The sequence below is a fragment of the Cololabis saira genome, chromosome 14, assembly GCF_033807715.1.
Source record: "Cololabis saira isolate AMF1-May2022 chromosome 14, fColSai1.1, whole genome shotgun sequence".
NCBI classification, from domain to species: Eukaryota; Metazoa; Chordata; class Actinopteri; order Beloniformes; family Belonidae; genus Cololabis; species Cololabis saira.
This window is the reverse complement of record NC_084600.1, coordinates 42,343,623-42,364,298: the sequence shown is the minus strand read 5'-3', so window position 1 is coordinate 42,364,298 and position 20,676 is coordinate 42,343,623. Positions and strand designations below refer to the sequence as shown.

Here is a 20,676-nt window from a genome sequence, read left to right as displayed (position 1 = left end):
CAAATATTAATGTCCATGGACCACTGGTTCTTGGTAACTGTACCAAATATTAATGTCCATGGACCACTGGTTCTTGGGGTAACTGTACGGGTCACTGTCAAGTCCAACTGCCTTTATTTTAAGCCCATAATCGACTGTTATCCCGTCTTCTCCACTAGTTGCAGCCATTTCTGCTGATGTTTTGCCACTCAGGGGGCCTGGTCCAGTGGGGAAGTGACGTCACTGCATACCTTCTATAGTTTTAGTATGTTTTAAGAGATAAAAAGGAATACTGAAGAAAGGCAGAACTTCCTGGCACCCAGACGGCAGCTCCATCCACAGTCCTGCTGCCAGTAATCAAACCCAGACACACTCCAAAGACGTAAATAAAACCCAACACGACAAGAAGCCTAGCATGGTCTCTCTCCTTCTCTGAACTCCCACGTCACATGTTCCACGTATTCATTGCCAAGCAAAAAGGGGTAACAGCATGCGAAAACCGTGACACCGCAGAATGTCAAACATGGCCTCAGAAGTCTTTTTTGCATGAGACGTATCAGCAGCTGTGTGCTTTCTACTCCGTAGCAGAAAGGGGGAGTCAAAGTTTGTGAATACTGGGACAGTTTTTTTGTGTTTTTTTTTTTTTAAATCATAGCTTTCCCCAAAGGGAGTACCAGCAGAGAAGTAGTAGGAGCTATCCTGACAAGCGTACTCCTGTGACATGAAGCGGCGCGCGCTGAGCCGTTCTACAAATCTTCGTTTTCTTCCCTGACATCGATGCCACTGTTGAGAAAGGCGTCTTTTTCCGTGGACATGGCTTCTAATTCGTGGTCGAGCTTCAGGCCGTTCATCTCCGTGTCTGGAGAAGAGCGGGTCCGAGCCGCCTCGTTGCTGTGATGAATGCCGTAGCAGAAGTAGATCACAAACCCTGCAGAAGATGACAGAAACAGAACAATGTTTAAGTAAATATTGCCATTCAAAGTTTGAGATGTTTGATAGTTTGGTTTGCATTAGAGCTCCTCAGAGTTTAGTCTCAGAGCTTGTTTCCATTTGCCAAACTTGTTAGCAGAGATTAAAACATTTACTGTAGGGACAGGGCCGGCCCAAGCCTCTATGGGGCCCTAAGCAACATGTGATTTTGGGGCCCTCTATTACTGCCAATAATAATGATTATTGATCATTCACACACCCACTATAAACTTATTTCATGTTCTTCCCTGTCATTACAAATACACTTGTTAAACTAGATGTAAGAACTTTTTGTTGTAATTAGATTGTAATTCACAGTGATTAAGACCATGGAAGCTACGGAAGAGAATCAGGGCCAGGCAGGAGAAAAATAAAAATAATAGTTTAGAGGAGGAAGATTTTTTTTTCCATTATGCACTTCGAGAAAAAAGTTGAAATGTCGAGATTAATGTTGAAGTACAATTTCGAGAAAAAAGTCGAAATATTGAGAAAAAAGGCGAAATTTTGTGAATAATCAGAATCAGAATCAAAATCAGGTTTATTAAAGGCAGTTTAGAAAACTGTTTTTCACTTCGGATACACCGGTGGCGACACGATGGTATTGTGCGGTGGGGGGGGTTGGGGGGGGGGGGGGGGGTCCCAGCACAGCACGTCCAGGTGATCGCCGTGGCTTCGTGGCGCTCAAAACCCAGAGACTGCGTTGGGAGGGGCTGATAAGGGGGGGGGGGGGGGGGGGGTAAGTCCGTGAACTTCGCTTAGAGCTACTCCTCAGCCAATGTCCTTGATGTTATCAGTCGGCTCGGTCAGTTCTGAAAACAGGTCCACAGATGTTCCTGGAGAGGGGAGGGTTGGTGGGGGCAGAGTCCCTTGTTTACATTCCACCAGGGAGATTGTGACTAGAGCGATCGGCCAAACCGCCCTGTCAAGGCCAGATTATAGAATCAACAATTATATTGCAAACAGACAGACTCAGTAATTTTCCGTCTGCCTTTAGTCTCTGGTTCATCAATGGCGACTCCAAACAGACGAATTTGTGATCAATTCCCGCCGAGCCGAGCTTCCAACTTCTATAGCCGTGCTTATCCCATCAATCACGTCCGGCAGCTCTGAAACGGCCAAAACAGCTGTCGACGACTTACGCGTTTGTCGGTAGACCAGGAATCCCCCTCCTCTGATTAGGAGAAATCCTGCTATCATAAATCCAATTATGAAGGCATCTTCAACGTCCTCGACAAACAGGATCGCCAAACACAACGGTTTCCAATGTTTGTAGGAATCCATTGTGTATCCAGCAAAAAATGTCCCATTGGGGCAAGAGGGCTCCCTTACCCCCTGACTTCTGTCGCAAAAATTTGGTAAATTGTGCTGAGAGACCAGTTAATCAATTACATGATTGTAGAATTTCGGAGGAGTGAAAAGGAGAGACTCTGAAGACGAAACAGGACAAAAGCAGTAGCAGGGCAGATAGATAAGGGAGAGGAGCAGAAAAGCGTCCGCCTTCGCCGAGAGCCGGAAGAAGAAAAAAAAAAATAGAGAGAATAAGGGGAATAAAGAATAAAGTTGAAATGTTGAGAAAAAAGGCAGAATTTCAACTTTATCTACAAAATTTTATTCTTGAAAATGTATTTCAACATTAATCTCGACGTTTCAACTTTTTTTCTCGACATTTCGACTTTTTTCTCGAAGTGCACAATAAAAAAAAATCTTCACCCTCTCAAATATTTTTTTTTGTGCATGGCCCTAATACTCTTCCGTAGACATAAGATGAACAAACTTGCAGAAAAATCTTTCAATTAATATTTTGCAAAGTCAGCAACTACTGGCCACACAGAGAATCAATAGATAAAAGGTCAAAGAGCTGCACAGTTGCAGCAGTGTTGTTTCCATCATCCTATCGTCAGCCTGGCAGGTTTTTACCATCTATGGTTTTTAATCTGAAATGGGAGCAAATTCAGCTACAAGAATGGCCTGGGGTTGATTTACACTTAATATTTAAAGTGATATAGTACTGAGTGTCATCTACAGTGTAGGCCTACTAAAAGAAACAAAATAATCAAATAGATCATTTATAAACCATTTACTGTAAACACGTTATCTACTTTATTTTTGGTTTTAAATAAACTGCAACAGCAATATGCAACAATTTGAAGTGAAACAACAACAATTAAGTGCAACAACAACTCTACAAAAACTAGAACTATAATTAAAATCACTCAACTTAGATAAACCTTGTCAATATGTTCTCCATATAAAAACAACTTCAAATGTACAAAAACAGACATTATTAAATAGAATAAACAAATAAAATCAAACAAATAGCGCCGAGAGGCAGCAGTCAATATGCCAGCAGTCGTCTACTCTAGTTAACATAATATTGTTGATGTAATAATATTAATGATTGTGTTTTTGTACAATAACATACCAAAACAGGCGCACAATACCATCGTGTCGCCGCCGGTGTATCCAAAGTCAAAAACAGTTTTCTAAGCCGACCTAATAAACCTGATTCTGATTCTTTGATAATGTATGAATCATCACTCACACATGAAAAAATTGTATTTTTTTCTTTTTTTTTCTAACTCTTGGGTGCCCCCTAGTGGTCACGGGGCCCTAAGCAGCCGCTTAGTTCGCTTATGCCTTGGGCCAGCTCTGTGTAGGAAGCAAGAGGTAAGGGAGTATAAGTACCTATAGCCATCCAGATTGAAAATCGAATCCAAGTGCCTCGGTCCAGCTGCATCATCAGGTAGACATTGACAAACATGCTGACCACGGGGAGGAAGGGCAGCAGGGGGACCTGAGAGTCCGAGGCAGAACAAGGAAACACGCTGGTTTTAACATGCAGTAAACACGAGTTTGGATAGGGCTAAATAGAGATTCAATCAAACCTTGAAAGAGAGTTTTGTCTTGCTCTGAGGCTGCCTCCCGACGATGAAGACGAGGATTAGACACACCATGAAGATAACGGTGAGGGCTATGATGATCCATGGGGTGATGCTACCCTGCACCGCCAAAACACTGAATACCAGGATCAGTATCCCTGCAGAAGTATGTATAGCTAGTTTTATTCATGTATATGTAAGTCTGCACATTTAAGATAAGTCATATTGTCATTCCATCGTCTGGAAGTCGACAGAATCCACAGGAAGTGGGAACGAGTGGGTCAAATAGAAACAGTACCATACAGAGCTCTACCAAATGTTACTCCAAAGTAGTAATTTCTCAGAAATGTAAAACCAAATTGACCTCCGTCAACCGAGTCTGGAATGAAAGCGTACCCAAGACAGAGGTGCAGATGTTGACGATGAAGCCAGACAGTATTGATGGCTCGGAGTTATCTGGGGAGAGCAGGCTCTGGAAGCTGAACCTTTCCTCGACCCCAGGCAGGATGTCCATGCTGGGAACGCTGATACTGTCGCCCAAGTCCGACTCATCCTGGCTATTGGCCCTCTGGTAGACGGCGGTGGACATCTCAGGCTGGTACCTGAAACAACGGACACACCCGACTATTCTGTTAGCTCTGTTGATACTATTAACAGCACCGGTCACATCGCCACTGATGCCAACAGAGAGGCCGTGAATCTGCTTATGACTGGTCACTCAGGAACTATGACAGGTGCCCAAATCCTATTTTAAAATTATATTATACAAATAATAGATCACATTCACTGAGAAAAGATGCAGTAAATATTATGCAAGACGGCTCAATGTTTTGTTTATTTATGACTTTTATTGCATTGACTTGAAGTGCGTAAAATGGAAAGGAAGTCATACTCTTGTAAGTCTGTAGAGTCTTATCGTGCATGGAAAGATAATCTAATTGTATATCAAAAAGCCATTCGCAAAGCTAGAACAGCTTATTATTCATCGTTGATAAAGGATAATAAAAAAATGTTTTCTGTTCAGCGCTGTAGCCAGGCTGTAGCTAGCAGTAAAATCATCAGAATTAAGAGAAGAAAATCAATCTTGTGGGCATTTTTTCAGCTTTAGCGACTTCCTCAGACTCTGACTTGACTCTAGACTGGATCCTATAGAGCTCCCCGAGCTGACCTCAGTCGTCAATAGAGCTAAATCAACCCCATCCCGACTCGACTATTCAAAAATGTTGTTTCTCTTATTGGTATGACAATACTGGACCAGATCAACTCATCACTAAACTTAGGATCATATGTACCACAGGTTTTTAAAGTTGCAGTAATTAAACCTTAACTTAAAAAACCTTCTCTTGACCTAGACACCTTATAGCTAATTATAGACCAATTTCCAACCTTCCATTTGTATCTAAAATTCTGGAAAAGGTCGTTGCGGACAGTCATGTGACCATTTGTATAGAAATGATGTGTTTGGAGTTTTATAGTCAGGGTTCAGAATGCATCATAGCACAGAGACAGCACTGGTTCTACTGGACCTCAAATAAGGGATTAGTGTCCATACTGGTTCTACTGGACCTTTGATAAGGGATTAGTGTCCATACTGGTTCTACTGGACCTCAAATAAGGGATTAGTGTCCATACTGGTTCTACTGGACCTCAGATAAGGGATTAGTGTCCATACTGGTTCTACTGGACCTCTGATAAGGGATTAGTGTCCATACTCGTTCTACTGGACCTCAGATGAGGGATCGTAGTGTCCTTGGGCAAGACACCTTACCCACTTTGCCCCGCGTGAACGTGTTTGAATGTGTATGAATGTTAATGGTGGTCGGAGGGGCCGTTTGGCGCGATATGGCAGCCACGCTTCTGTCAGTCTGCAGGGCAGCTGTGGCTACAAAACGTAGCTACCACCACCAGTGAGGATGTGTATGAATGAATAATGATCTCTGTAAAAGCACTCTGGGTGCCTTGAAGGGCGCTATATAAATCAAAGTCATTTTTATTATTATTAGTGTCCATACTGGTTCTACTGGACCTCAGGTAAGGGATTAGTGTCCATACTGGTTCTACCTCACTGCTGCTTTTGACACTAGATCTGCATTTTACTGCAGTTTAGAGCATGTTGTTGGGATTTAAGGTTCAGCTCTACGTTGGTTTAAATCATATCTATCTGACAGGTTCCAGTTTGTTCATGTACATGAGGTTTCTTCAGGAAAGAAAAGGGTCTGCTATGGTGTCCTGCAGGGTTCAGTGCTAGGGTCTGTTACGGTGTCCTGCAGGGTTCAGTGCTAGGGTCTGCTACGGTGTCCCGCAGGGTTCAGTGCTAGGGTCTGCTACGGTGTCCCGCAGGGTTCAGTGCTAGGGTCTGTTATGGTGTCCCGCAGGGTTCAGTGCTAGGGTCTGTTATGGTGTCCTGCAGGGTTCAGTACTAGTGCCAATCTTGTTCAGTTTATACATGCAGCCATTGGGAAGTATAATCCAGACCTACGGTTTTCATTTTCATTGCTATGCTGATGATACGCAGCTTTATTTGTCTATGAAGCCAGGTGAAACTGAATTTTTAGTTAGACTTCAGGCATGTCTTAGGGACATCAAGGATTTTTTTGTTTCTAAATTCAGATAAAACAGAGGTTATTATTTTTGGTCCCAAGCATCTTAGGGGGATAAAATGGTGTTGCGATGGCTTCCAGTGCAACTATGAGATGCCTAGGTGTTATTTTCAAAACTGATTTGTTGTTTAAACTTCATATTAATCACGTTTATAATACAGCGTTTTTCCATCTCCGTAATATCGCAAAGACTGAAAAAAGTGCCACAAGTTCAGAAAAGTTTTTTCCTGTAATTTGTGACTCATACAAACTCCTGAAAATAAAATGACGTCTTAAAATCCATGAGTGAATACATCATACCAATACCTGTAAGATTCTAAATTTCTTTCCCATGAGAAAACAAGTTTTCTCTACAAGCTCCAAGTAGTGTGACTACATTCACTGCCACGGGTGTTGGGCTGTTTAGCTCCTTTATGACACGCTCTGCTTTCGCCGGATCACAGGAGAACGTTTCAGCCCGGGGCTGGAACGGCTCCAGAATAAAAATGAGCCGCTCGCTGCTGTGACTTCCAGCTAAGACTCATGCATGGACAAGTGAAGACAAGCTCAACCGAGCCTCTCTGGTTAAATCACAATTTAAAAAAAGATACAAAGAAACATTCTACTCAAAATACAGATGCGAATAAACATGTAGATATGTACATTTATTAATATATGTAGATATATAGATGTATATTATGGAGATATGTTATATGTAGGTATTTATATGGATATATTGAGTTGTATTATACATACAGTATTTGTGTATCTATATCTCTATTAATATATACTGATTTATAGTTATATGTAGATATGTCGATATATAGATTTATAGTCATTTCTATGTTTATAATTGGAGGTAAATATATGAAACAGTGTATATATAGCATATCTACTCTTATATAGTTATTCAAGTATATTCTTATATCATTGCTGTCTATTGTTCTCTATTATATTGTAGTATTATAGTAAAGTAATGATAATGTAATACTATGCATTATATTTACTTCTATTATTACATACATACATAGTAGCACAACTTAATGCTGGGCGTTTGTTTTCTTTTCTTTAGTTTGCTTTGATTTGTTTTGATTTTGACTATATTTATATATACATATAATTGAGTATTATATCACTGTATTGAACAGTTATTAAAGTAGGTATGTGTGTTTTATAAGTAAGCTTATTGAAACTCGACTTGTTATATGTAAGAATGTCAGATTCAGGGGTAGAACTGGATAAGTGTTTACTTCAATCCTACTCCGTTTCAAGCATGTTGGTGGATCCGTGAGGTCTGCCCAAGCGCTGTACATATACATATATATATATATATATATATATATATATTTTTTTTTTTTTGGTATATATTAGTATTCTGTTTTATTACTTTTTTGTACTATAAAATCTTCAAATCAAATCAAATCAAATCAAAACCTACTCACCTGAGAACCAACACACAGGCGGCTACTAATGTATACGCCAGCAGCGTCCCGATAGACATCAGGTCCACCAGGTCCTTCAGGTCGAACAGAAACGCCATGATTGCTAAGATACATCAGGAAGGGAATCAGAGGGAGAGAGGAGAACATTAGAGCGCATATCTGACGACGAGAACCTTTAACATAAAAGTAACTGGATTGGCAGAACATGATCGCTTGGCCTGTTATTGTAGGAGTTGTAGCACGCTGGACATCATGATGTCCCCAAGAGGACACAGTGATCATAGCAAGAATAGGCCTGTGTTGAAAAAATCGATTCTAAATCGATTCCCATATTTATTCCTAAAAATTGATTTGTATGTCTAAAGATCGATTTTTTTTTTTTCATTTTTTTTTGTTTATGCCCAAAAAAGGAATGTTTTGTTGGACACCAGAATAACTTGTGCCATGTTATTGCCTTTAAATATGTTTAAAGGTATGAAAACATTAAAGTTTTCAGTTATAATTGTATAAATTGTCTATATTTCATTACTTTATATACTGGGGTTGCAATTGCATAAAATGCTAAAAACCAAATTCTCAAAAATTTAAAACCTAAAAGGCCGAAAATGGAAAAAAGTTAAACGGAATGTGGGAAAAATTAAAACCGATTTCATCCGTCTCTGTTTCCTCCCTGGATCTGTTTGGTAATTCTGCCCCACGATGTTTCTGAAAGCAGTTCTATCAGCATTCTGGGAGCTGATTGGTCCTTACAGCATCATTAGCTGCAATACTTGCTGTTTAATCTCAATATAATACTAGTATTAATATGTTGCAGAACTACAGTCATATAATTCATGCAACAGCTCAAAAAACAGTTTTAATAACACTAACCCAAATCAATATCGGAATTGAAGCGGATTGAATCAAATCTTGATAATCGATTCTGAATCTTAAGAATCTGAATCGAATCGATTCTTGACATTTGAATCGCTCCCCAGCCCTAGCGGTCCGCACTCCCTTTTTGGCCTGTCTTCATTTTTTTCCTGACTGAAACCTTCACTGTCATCTGACACCGTCTCTCTCCTGACTTTATGACCTGGACCTCTTTTTTTACGGCCCACTACTCGTACGCACATCTGTTTTCTTATCCCTGCTGGATCCACGTCCCCCCTGTCGTCTTACCAGACATAATCCCGGCAGCGAAAGTGGAGGTTACGGGGGCTTTCCTCTCGCTGACGTGGGCCAGGAAGGAGAAGAGCAGGCCATCCCGCGACATGGCAAAGATGATACGGGGCAGGGGGAACATGGAGCCCAACAGACTGGGACAGAGTGGGGAGGAAAAACATCGGATTGGTGTGATAGTCGTGGGCGGAGGGTGGAGGGGACGAGGGAACGAGGGGAAAAGGAGGAATTAAAAGAGGTTAACAGGGGTCATCAGAAAAATCACAGGAAGGGAAACGAAAATAGCAAGCAAGGTGTGAGTTGCAGATGTGAATTGGGAAAATGTGAAAGACGACACCGGCCTGGGAGCACAGTGGAGCAACAGGGTCGAGGATCTTTTAATATCAGCATGCAATGGCCAACACATGCTCCACATGCGTGCACCCACCTTTCCAAAGTACCGGTACATATATTACGCTTTATGTCCATGCAGTTTCGCTTTGTATATTGGTGACAGGTGGTGTGCAAGTTCCGACTTCTCATGAACCAGTTCAAAGTTCAGTCCACATAGTTTAAAAAGGAATAGTTCACGTTCATAGTTCACCATTTTCACTTTAAACTAGTTCAAATTCAGTTCATTTAAATATTTTTAGGTGAGAAGTACGAATGAAACGCCACCCTATCCTAAAACTGTTCCCTGTATACAATAATGTTTTGTCCTGGTGGCTTGGATTCTCGTATGACTTTATTCTTGTAATTTTACGACTTTATTCTCATAATATTAGGACTTTATTCTCGTAATATTATGACTTTATTCTCATAATTTTACGACTTTATTCTCGTAATTTTACGACTTTATTTTCATAATATTACAACTTTATTCTTGTAATATTACGACTTTATTCTCGTAATTTTACGACTTTATTTTCATAATATTACGACTTTATTCTCGTAATATTATGACTTTATTCTCATCATTTTACGACTTCATTCTCATAATATTATGACTTTATTCTCGTAATATTATGACTTTATTCTCATAATTTTACAACTTCATTCTCATAATAATATGACTTTATTCTCATCATTTTACGACTTTAGTCTCATTTTATTAAGACTTTATTCTCGTAATATTACGACTTTATTCTTGCAACATTATGACTTTATTATCATAATTTTACGACTTTATTCTCATAATATTATGATTTTATTCTCGTAATTTCCTTTTTTTTTGTCTTAGTTTGGCCTTAATACTCCGTCGTACGTATTAAAGTTATGTGCAAAATTAGCTTTCAAATACTGGTAAAACTGCAAATGTGTGAATAATTGCTGATGGAACAAGTCGCATTCCCACTGCTATAACGGCTCCGATGATTTCTTAAGTCTCGGAGAAATCCATCACCGTGCAATGACAATAACAATAATAATCAGTAATTTAATGGCACTATCACGTTCTGCAACAATGCACCTTCCAACAATAATCATGCCTGCCTCATTCTGCTGCACCTTTCAATTTAACAAAATTGTATGTTATTTTATTTAGAGCTATCCTTTTTCTACCTCATACTGCTGCACCTTTCAGTTTTTTGACTGTATATATGTTAATAAGTGCCACATCTGTTTATTTACTGTTTTCTATTTTTAAATCTGGGTACAGTGAGCGAAATAACCGGAGTCAAATTCCTTGTTGGACGATGTTCAAACTTGGCCAATAAAGATGATTCTGATTAACCTTTGTGCTGTCTTCAGGTAAAGGAAGGAGGAAGAGAAGAAGGGAGGAAAGAAGGAAGGAAGGGAGGGAGAAAAGAAGGAAGGGAGGAAAGAAGGAAGGGAGGAAAGAAGGAAGGAAGGAAGGAAGGAAGGAAAGAAGGAAGGAAGGTAGAAAAGAGGAAGGGAAGAAGGAAGGAGAGCAGGAGGAAAGAAGGAAGGGAAAAAAGAAGGAAGAAAGGAAGCAAGGAAGGAAGGAAGGAAGGAAGGAAGGGAGAAGGAAGGGAGAAAACAAGGAAAGAAGGAAGGAAGGGAGAAAAGAGGGAAGAAAGGAAGGAAGGAAATAAGGAAGGAAGGAAGGAAGGGAGAAGGAAGGAAGAAAAGAGGAAGGGAAGAAGGAAGGAGAGAGCAGGAGGAAAGAAAGAAGGAAGGAAGGAAGGAAGGAAGGAAGGAAAGAGGAAGGGAGAAGGGAGTGAGAAAACAAGGAAAGAAGGAAGGAAGGGATAAAAGAGGGAAGGAAGGAAGGAAGGAAGGAAGGGAGGGAGAAAAGATGAAGGGAAGAAGGAAGGAGAGAGCAGGAGGAAGGAAGGAAGGAAGGAAGGAAGGAAGGAAGGAAGGAAGGAAGGAAGGAAGGAAGGAAGGAAGGAAGGAAGGAAGGAAGGAAGGAGGAAGCGAGAAAAGATGAAGGGAAGAAGGAAGGAGAGAGCAGGAGGAAAGAAGGAAGGAAGGGAAAAAAGAAGGAAGGAAGGAAGGAAGGAAGGAAGGAAGGAAGGAAGGAAGGAAGGAAGGAAGGAAGGAAGGAAAGAGGAAGGAAGGGAGAAAAGAGGAAGGTAGAAAAGAGGAAGGGAATAAGGAAGGAGAGAGCAGGAGGAAAGAACAGGAGAATTAGGTCATTTTGACCCAAAGACAGTACAAGGGTTCAGAGGAACATGCAAGCGCATGCATGGAAATGTTAATTCTTGCACATCTGCATGTCTGCTTTAGGGGAAATATTCACATGCACGGCTGGCAGAGCAGCTGGCAGAGCAGCTCGCAGCGACGCGTTCAGGTCCTCACCTGGTGGAGAGAGCACACAGCGAGCCCACCGCCACGGCGTACTTGGCTCCGTCCCAGCCCACGTATTTGAAGGCCACGGGCAGAGGACTGTTGCTGTCCAGGAGATAGTAGGGCATCATCAGCGTGAGCGCGGCAGACACGCCGAAGTACGCCACGAAGCAGATCAGCAGCGACGACACGATGCCGATGGGAATGGCTCTCTGAGGGTTCTTCACCTCTTCACCTGGGCAACGCAAGGCACGTTTATTTGTAGAGCACAATTCAACACAAGGTCATTTAAAGTGCTTTACATCAACATTAAAAGCGGCAAGACACAATTAAACAGTAAATAACAAATAAAATGATAAGAAAAGAGGTAAAATAATAAAAAGCACAGTTTGTTAAAAAGTAGGGGCAGTAGAGTCCAGCAGGTACATCTCATTCTTACAATCAGTACTGGAGTTGAGGGGGGATGAGGGGGATGGCACCCCCCCCTGAATTCAAAACGGTCCAAATCATCCCCCCTGTAAAACTGCCATCCCTCCTTTCCATCCCTTATGTCATTTCATCAATGAATGTGGTTTTACTGCTATTTCAACATTTAGAGTCATCACCAGAAAAATAACTTATTTGACAATTTTCACCTGTTTCAAGTACATTTTCACTTGAAATAAGTAGGAAAATCTGCCAGTGGGACAAGATTTATCTTCTTATAACAAGCAAAAAAAATCTTGTTTCACTGGCAGATTTTTCTACTTATTTCAAGTGAAAATCTACTTGAAACAGGTGAAAATTGTTGTTTTTTCCAGTGATGAGTCTTGTTTTAAGTGTAATGAGATTTTTTTACTAAAATGAGACATTTTAACTAGAAATAGGACACATATTCTGGTAACCCTTTCATTTACAGTACAGTAATAACCAGGTAATACCATGGTAATTACCTAGTAGTACCTTGTATTTACAAGGTAATTACATGGTAACTACCGGGTAATTTACCCAGTAAGTACTAGGTAATTATTACGTATTTTCTTGTACCATGTAATTATGTGTATTTACCATGTAACTACATGGTAAATACCTGGTTGTTTAAACTAAACATTACTAGGTAATTACAAAGACATTAGATGGGAACTATGAGGGAAATTACAGGTATTTACTAGGTTAATATTGGTAACTACCAGTCAATTTACTCGAGTACTGCTTACAATGGCAAGAATTACGTTTCTATACGGTCAAAACGTACAAAGACCGGGTCAAATACAGTATTACAAAGTAATCTGTAACAATTCGTACGGTGAATTAAACCAATTTGACAATTCTATGCCACAACGCCTGTTTCCAGGTCTTATTTCACACAACTGACGAGAATTACAGGCCCCTGCGGTGGACAAAGACAGCAGACACCAATATCCATTAATAACATGTTATTTTAGTCTTAAAATGTATTTAAAGTCTCGTCTTGTGCATGCAAAAACTGGTGTAAATGCATCAGTGATGCTAAATATATATAGTAAATCCCTGATCGGCCTTGCAGACAAAAGCAGGATTAATTTAAGACCCGTCACTTTTACACTCTCAAATGTATACAGCTGTTTTACTTCGGACTTGAATCCCCCGAACAGCTGTTGGCAGCCGCCGTATTTCTGCGCTGGCAGAGTTCCAGTAAACTCTGAAATCTCTGCAAACACATGCATTTAAGACATGTGTGTTATTTGAATGAACAAGTAACTTGTATTCCCCCTGGAGCCGTGAGGCTGGAACTCGCAGCTGCCGGCGATTTTGCAACAGAGGGAAGTTGCAACATAGTGAAGTTTTGCGTCTGATTGGCCGAAAAACGCACAAAACATTTGGTGAGCATGAATATATGTATGTGTTTGTATGTATGTGGAGGGATGGGGGGGTTGGGGGGGGTGATGGCTGCCAGCCAGTCAAATCAAGGCCTACTGCTGGCTGTGGTTGTGTGTGAAAGACTGGAACTTAGAAGTCAAACTCAACGGTTCACTTCAGGGTTCATGTGAGCCAATTAAAAGGCAGGAAAAAGAGGGGCGGTAAACAGCCTGAGGGGAGGTGAAGTAGAGGGCGAGGTGTATGAAAAATGTACACGCTCACTTTATCACAACTCAGGGACCTTGAAGCAACCGAAATGCGGGAGGACGCACCCATAAACAGTTGCAGAGAAACTGGGAGAGACGATCTCCCGGGCAGAAGATCTGACCTCGGACCTGCGTCAGACGCCTGGCAGGCGGCCGCCGGCACAAGTGGGCCAGATGCATTAAAGTCAGCTTTTCCTCCTGCCATATTACTCTTATGTAATAGTCTTGGAAGTTTAGATGAGCTGAGGATTGAACCGGCTCCAAGTCCAGATTCAGTTACACCCCCACATGAACCCCCAACTCCAACACCCCCCCAAGATTGAAACCGACCCACAAGGCAGTGAAAGCAATATGAGAAATGCAACGAGGGGAGCAGCCCCGCTGCCGCAGCCAAACATCGTCATTTTACACTTTTAAAAAACCACAAATGACAGATACAGACTAACAACTGTTTGCAAGGATACACTTTTAACTGTAAAGACGTAATGACATCTGTCTGCACACCTCTGGATTGAATACAGTTCGTGCAGATGCAAAACAGAGTCGATGCAATGCTTCCTTGTAATGTTACAGAAATGTAGAAGTGGTTCTGCGTGAGTAGATTCTGGCGCAGGAGCAAGCAGCGTCTGCACACTGTCTAAACAGAGCATATCAGTTAACAAGGTCACCAGATGCTGCTCAGGGCGGGGAAGATGACGTGAATGCAGACCGTGTTTAAACATCTTTCTGAGTTGCAGGGAATCAGGAACTGCCTGATAAACCGACGGAGGGAGAGTCTTTGGGCCAGTCCCAATGTTCACCCTACTCACTACCACTAGCCCTAAAAAATGAAGCCACAAACTTTAGGGGCTTTGTAATCTTCCCTAGGGATTGGGACACCACTCGCTACGTCACTGCGTGGTTTACGTTTGGGTTCGTAAGCGACTGCGTAGTTACGTTTGCACATACGTCACACCATATCAGGAAGGCGAGAGCTAAAAGCTGTTTTAATTTCCGCTGTAGCGCTGTTATTATGCCACTTATGCTCAGTTTATCCAAATAACGCCTGTTAAGAAATTTGCTCCAGGGGATGAGACCAGCCGCCGGCCCGGGAGCTGATTTATGGTTCCGCGTTAAATCGATGCACACCCTACGGCGTACGGAGCTCTGCTTTGGTGTAATGCAGAACCATAAATCAGCCTTTATTCTGGCGAAGTTTGAAAAAGACTTCGCAACAACAAGCAAGCAAATGATTATGTACATTCACTGAGTGAATATTATGAAAGTAAAATATATATTTCTCACTAGAAATGTAATCAAAACGCATTTTAATGCAGAAACTAACTCAAAATATTGATTTTATTCACTAAAAATTAGAAATGTCCGCCATGTTTTTTTGTTTGATTCAGTCTGCAAATGATGACGTAAAGCATTCTGGGAAATTTTCTCTAGCCCTCGGTCGGCGAGTCAGCATCTGAAATCCCTCGCTGTGAAGGGTTAGATTCATACACACTAGCCCTCGTTATCCCCACTAGCCCTAGATGCAAATAGGAATTGGGACACCACTACCCTCACGAGAATGCACAAAATATAGGGGTAGGGATGAAAAGTAGGACTAGGGGGGGATTGGGACTGGCCCTTTGTCTTCAGCGTCACTGACCTGTAGTGGCGATGCAGTCGAATCCAACGAAAGCGTAGAAACAGGTGGCAGCTCCTGAGAGGACGCCCGTGAAGCCAAACGGCATGAAGCCCCCCTCTCCCAAGCTCTCCTTGGACGGCAGGACGTCGGTCAGACTGAACGGAGGACGAAAAGATTCACGGTCAAAATATACGTTCAGATAAAAACTTCTTTTGATTCTTAAAACCTTGGAGTGAGAAGTTTTGATTATTAGAGGGAAGCTTTCATCAGACCAAGTACGGAATAATAAATTTAACTTGTAATGCACTTTCCATTCAATGAATCTCAAAGTGCTACACTTAGACCATTATTCATTCATACACATTCTCTCCAGTGGTGGTAAGTTACATTTGTAGCCACAGCTGCCCTGGGGCAGACTGATGGAAGCGTGGCTGCCATATTGCGCCAAACGGCCCCTCCGATGCAGGAGAAAAAATATTTGAGAGGAGTAGATTTTTTTCATTGTGCACTTTGAGAAAAAAGTTGAAATGTCGAGATTAATGTTGAAATACAGTTTTGAGAATAAAGTCGAAATTTGGTGAATAAAGTCGAAATTTCGCCTTTTTTCTCAACATTTCAACAGTTCAGTGGCTGAACAAATCCTTACTTGTGACTGGAGTTGGTTGTATTATTGAGGTGTAGGATCTCGGCCGGGTCCAGGTGCCAGTTCTTCATACTTCCTTTGACCAGACCGGAGACCACCATGAACAACAACACGAGTACGTTTATACACGTGAAAACCTTGTTCACCATCGCCGACTCTTTTACTCCAAAAGCCAGGAGCCCTTAAAAGGAGGAACACATCGAATCAAACTTTATTTATATAGTGCTTTTCATACATTTATAAAATGCAACACAAAGTGTTTTACATAAAGCATTTAAACAAACATAAAACTTATTAAGTTTCTCTCTCTTGGCTTCAGGACCAATAATTAAAACTTCTGTTTTGTCCTGGTTGAGCTGTAGAAAGTTCTCTGCCATCAAGGATTTTATATCTAAAATACAGTTTTTGTGCACCCTAGAAAACTTCGTGCCTAAAGCCCCACCATAGGGTTTGACGTACATGCACGAAAATCGCTACACACCTGTATCATGTCGCAACTTAAAGAAAAGTCTCTTGGCGCCATGGCCCAAACCCAACAGGAAGTAATTTTGGCGCAATTTATGCCATTTCTTCAGCCGCTTCTTCACCCGAACCTTAACGTGCACCCAGGTGTGTTATACATCAAAATGTGCGTATCCATCCTTCGACGACGCACATTACTTTTCTCTTTCAAAAGCGTTACCGTGGCGACGATAGACGCCAAAAAGCGCACCCACCCTTCATCTGATTGGTCCATATTTGATAGTTCACCAAAAGTCACCAAATTTTGCACCAAGCCAGGCCTGGTGAAAAATGTGATATTTAATGGTTTACATTAATGGGCGTGGCCTAATGGCTCAACAGCGCCCCCTAGAAAACTTTGTGCCTTAAGCCCCACAATACGGTTTGACGTACATGCACAAAAATCGGTACACACCTGTATCATGTCACAACTTAAAGAAAAGTCTCTTGGCGCCATGGCCGAAACTGAACAGGAAGTCGGCCATTTTGAATTAATCGTGTAATTTTGGCACAATTTATGCCATTTCTTCAGCCGGTTCTTCGCCCGAACCGTAACGTGCACACAGGTGTGTTATACATCAAAATGTGCGTCTCGATCCTGGGACGATGCGCATTACTTTTCTCAGTCAAAAGCGTTACCGTGGCGACGATAGACGCCAAAAAGCGCACACACCCTTCATCTGATTGGTCCATATTTGATAGTTCCTACTTTCTGCCATTACTTTTGAATGGTTTGACATAAAGAGTCGCGGGTGGTGTCATCGGACATGGTTTCAAGTCCTTGAACATAATTGGTGCAAATTAGCCCCGCCCCTTCATCTGATTGGTCCATATCTGATAGTTCCTACTTTCTGCCATAACTCTTGAATGGTTTGATATAGAGAGTCGTGGGTGGTGTCATCAGCCAAATGTCCAGGCCTGAAGAATCTACATGCAAGTCATACAAGCTTCCACTGCAGCCTGAACGTGTACAAGGGTGGAGGGCTCGTTCATCGCTGCTTGCAGCTTTCATTTTATTTTAGAATTGTATTTGTTTAAAGGAGCTTGAAGCAACAATAAAGAAATGAGACTCATTAGCGCCACGACGACCGCCGGGGTTACTGCACATCCGTCACATCCGCAGGACAGCGCGGGAAATTCGGGCCCGGAATTGCAGCACATTTTGCAGCACACAGTCTGTTCAAGGCAACGGAGAGATACACTAGAGGGCTCACTCTTTTTGGTTTGGAACACTAGAACTAGAAAACTTAAAACGTATACACATTTTTTTCATAAATCCTGCCTCAATCCTGCCTCATGCTCCTTTAACTGTATTTGCATTGTATTTTTGAATAATGCACCTGGCCTAATTGGTTTGCTGATGTGCTTGAGCTTTTTCTTTTGAATTTCATTTATGAAAACACACTTCACCAATATAAATGTGCATTTCAAATCTTCTCTTCTTAGTGTATTCAATTGATTAGTCATGCACTGCAATTTTGCAATGTCCTACAATTCAAATTCTTTATTTGGGGACATTTAGCAGATATGAGATTAAAATGAAATTAATTAGATTAATTAATTATAAATCCTGTAATTAATTAGATACATTTTTTAAATTGCCTGACAGCACTAATTATTACAGTTTAAAAATTCACTGAGTTGGATAAAAACACATTTTTCTAGAATCGAGGATATTGAACCTTTCTCTGAAGTACAAACCATACGATCAGAATAATCCAGGGACGTGCAGAAGCAGAGATGTGATCCTACCTGTGAGGGTCAGGATGACGACGACAGCAAACATATCGGGGTACTGGGCCAGGATACCCGGGGCGTTCATGGACATGTACTCTTTGCAGAAATGCTCTATGCGCTTCCCGACCAACTCGTCGAACGTGGCGCTCCAAGCGCGAGCCACACTGGAGGTTCCTGGCATGTAGAGAGATCAGTTTTCATCAAACAAACTACTTCCTGTTTCATTCAACCAAAAACAACATAGGAGGTGGCCGGCATGGGTGGGTTTCTCCTTTTAAGGTTTACAAAAATTGTAAAAGAAGAGTATTAAGGCCAGGCAGGAGAAAAATAAAAATAATATTTTAGATTCATTATGCACTTCGAGAAAAAATTGGAAATGTCGAGAAAAAAGTTGAGAAAAAAAGTCGAAATGTCAAGATTAACTTTGAAGTACGATTTCGAGAAAAACGAAATGTTGAGAAAAAAGGCGGAATTTCAAGAAATAAAGTCAACCTTCTGAGACTATAACAAACAAAATGCCTCGTAGGCCGATAGATGAACTGGTGAAACTTCAGAATCGGCTTCAGTAACAAAAACATTCTTTCTCTTTTAGCTCATAAAGACGTGTAGTTATCAGAGGAGACATTTCGACTTTATTCACAAAATTGTATTTCAACGTTAAACTCAACATTTCGACTTTTTTCACGAAGTGCACAATAAAAAAAAATCTTCCCCTCTCAAATATTTTTTCTCCTGTATGGCCCTGATACTCTTCCGTAGGGTTTCTCCTTTCAAGGTTTACGAAAATTGTAAAAGAAAAAACAACACTTGGTTTCATAAGCGCTAACATTTTCAGCGTAGAGCATCACCTCTCCCCCACCTGGGGCTGTGAGCAGCATGAATGCTGAAAGAGGTGAAGCTTTCCTGGGATACCTTTAGGGATAATTACGACGAGGAGGAAGAAGTTAATCCAACATTAACATGTTAATGAGCAAAGCAACTGTCAAAACACTTTCATCATCTTTGTTTTGTGGCCAAATTCAAGGTAAAGCTGTCATGACATGAATATTTTAATTACTGAGAATGAACATGCATCAAACACCTTCCTACGGGCTTGTTACCGGGGGGGAAACTGGGTAACATCTGACATTTTTAATGCGGTGGGAAAACTGCTTTAAATTAAACACTTTATTACTTCAGTAGGCCGACGGCAAAACGGTGATATTGTTGCTTGAGGTCATCACACTAGTGTTGTTTTTGTCAGCCTGTTTCAATTTTAGTTTTAGTCTAGTCTTTGGGTCGAGCTATCATTTTAGTTTTTATTAGTTAGTCGTGTCGAGTTTCAGTCGACTAAAAGTCTGAGCATTTTAGTCTTATTTTAGTCACAATTGTCCATTTTAGTCTAGTTTTAGTCAAAGATTGTATTTAGCCAAACCCATTTTACAATTCAAACAAGGTTATCTTATTATTATATTATTGTTACCATATAGACTCAAGAATACATTCATTCCAGATACAGAAGACTCTAATTTGAGTTTACAACATATTTATTTTTCCCCATTTCTCCCCGTCTTTTTCTTTTCCGACGACACATTGGGTTTTCTTTTCCACGTCTATGTAGGAAAGTGGATCCAAAGATGGATCTTCCTCTTCTCCCCCCCAGAGCAGATCCCTGCGTTTCTCTCTGTAACTTTGTTTTTAATGGACGTGAACTAGATCTCTGCGTTAACGGCATCAGCCTCTAACTCTGCAGCTGCTTCTTCTGGATCTGATTCCTGCTGCAGCGACTGGGATTGAGGACTAACGTCACCCAGCAGAACTAAACCAGAGAAACTACTGAAAACATGGACATAAAACCAGAGAAACTACTGAAAACATGGACATTAAACCAGAGAAACTACTGAAAACATGGACATTAAACCAGAGAAACTACTGAAAACATGGACATTAAACCAGAGAAACTACTGAAAACATGGACATTAAACCAGAGAAACTACTGAAAACATGGACATTAAACCAGAGAAACTACTGAAAACATGGACATTAAACCAGAGAAACTACTGAAAACATGGACATTAAACCAGAGAAACTACTGAAAACATGGACATTAAACCAGAGAAACTACTGAAAACATGGACATTAAACCAGAGAAACTACTGAAAACATGGACATTAAGGATCTTTGGTAGAACATTTCCTCTCGTTTTGGTCAACGAAAAGGACATTTTAGCAGTTTTTATTTTGTAATCTACATTTTAGTCTGTTTTTTATTCCTCTACAATATTGCATTATATATTTAATTATCCTTATCGTCACATGAGCGCCATTTTCGTTGCGTCTTGTCTCATTTTCCTCAGGTGATAAAGGTTCGTTGAC

The 20,676-nt window shown here is 41.0% G+C and overlaps 1 protein-coding gene across 2 annotated transcripts in view; it reads right to left on the bottom strand.

The window, feature by feature from the left end:
* slc7a1a (solute carrier family 7 member 1a) overlaps positions 1-20,676 on the bottom strand; it is a 47,556-nt gene that overhangs the window by 11 nt on the left and 26,869 nt on the right. For both annotated transcript variants that reach the window (XM_061740630.1, XM_061740631.1), the window contains exons 5-14: positions 18,338-18,496; positions 16,088-16,265; positions 15,463-15,596; positions 11,752-11,974; positions 9,010-9,146; positions 7,849-7,951; positions 4,224-4,429; positions 3,834-3,985; positions 3,634-3,742; positions 1-907 (exon numbers count right to left, since the gene is read on the bottom strand). The exon at positions 1-907 is cut by the window's left edge and continues 11 nt beyond it. In XM_061740630.1, the coding sequence (XP_061596614.1) occupies positions 726-907; positions 3,634-3,742; positions 3,834-3,985; positions 4,224-4,429; positions 7,849-7,951; positions 9,010-9,146; positions 11,752-11,974; positions 15,463-15,596; positions 16,088-16,265; positions 18,338-18,496 (1,583 nt within the window). In that variant the 3' untranslated portion in view covers positions 1-725. The remainder of the gene's footprint in view (positions 908-3,633; positions 3,743-3,833; positions 3,986-4,223; positions 4,430-7,848; positions 7,952-9,009; positions 9,147-11,751; positions 11,975-15,462; positions 15,597-16,087; positions 16,266-18,337; positions 18,497-20,676) is intronic.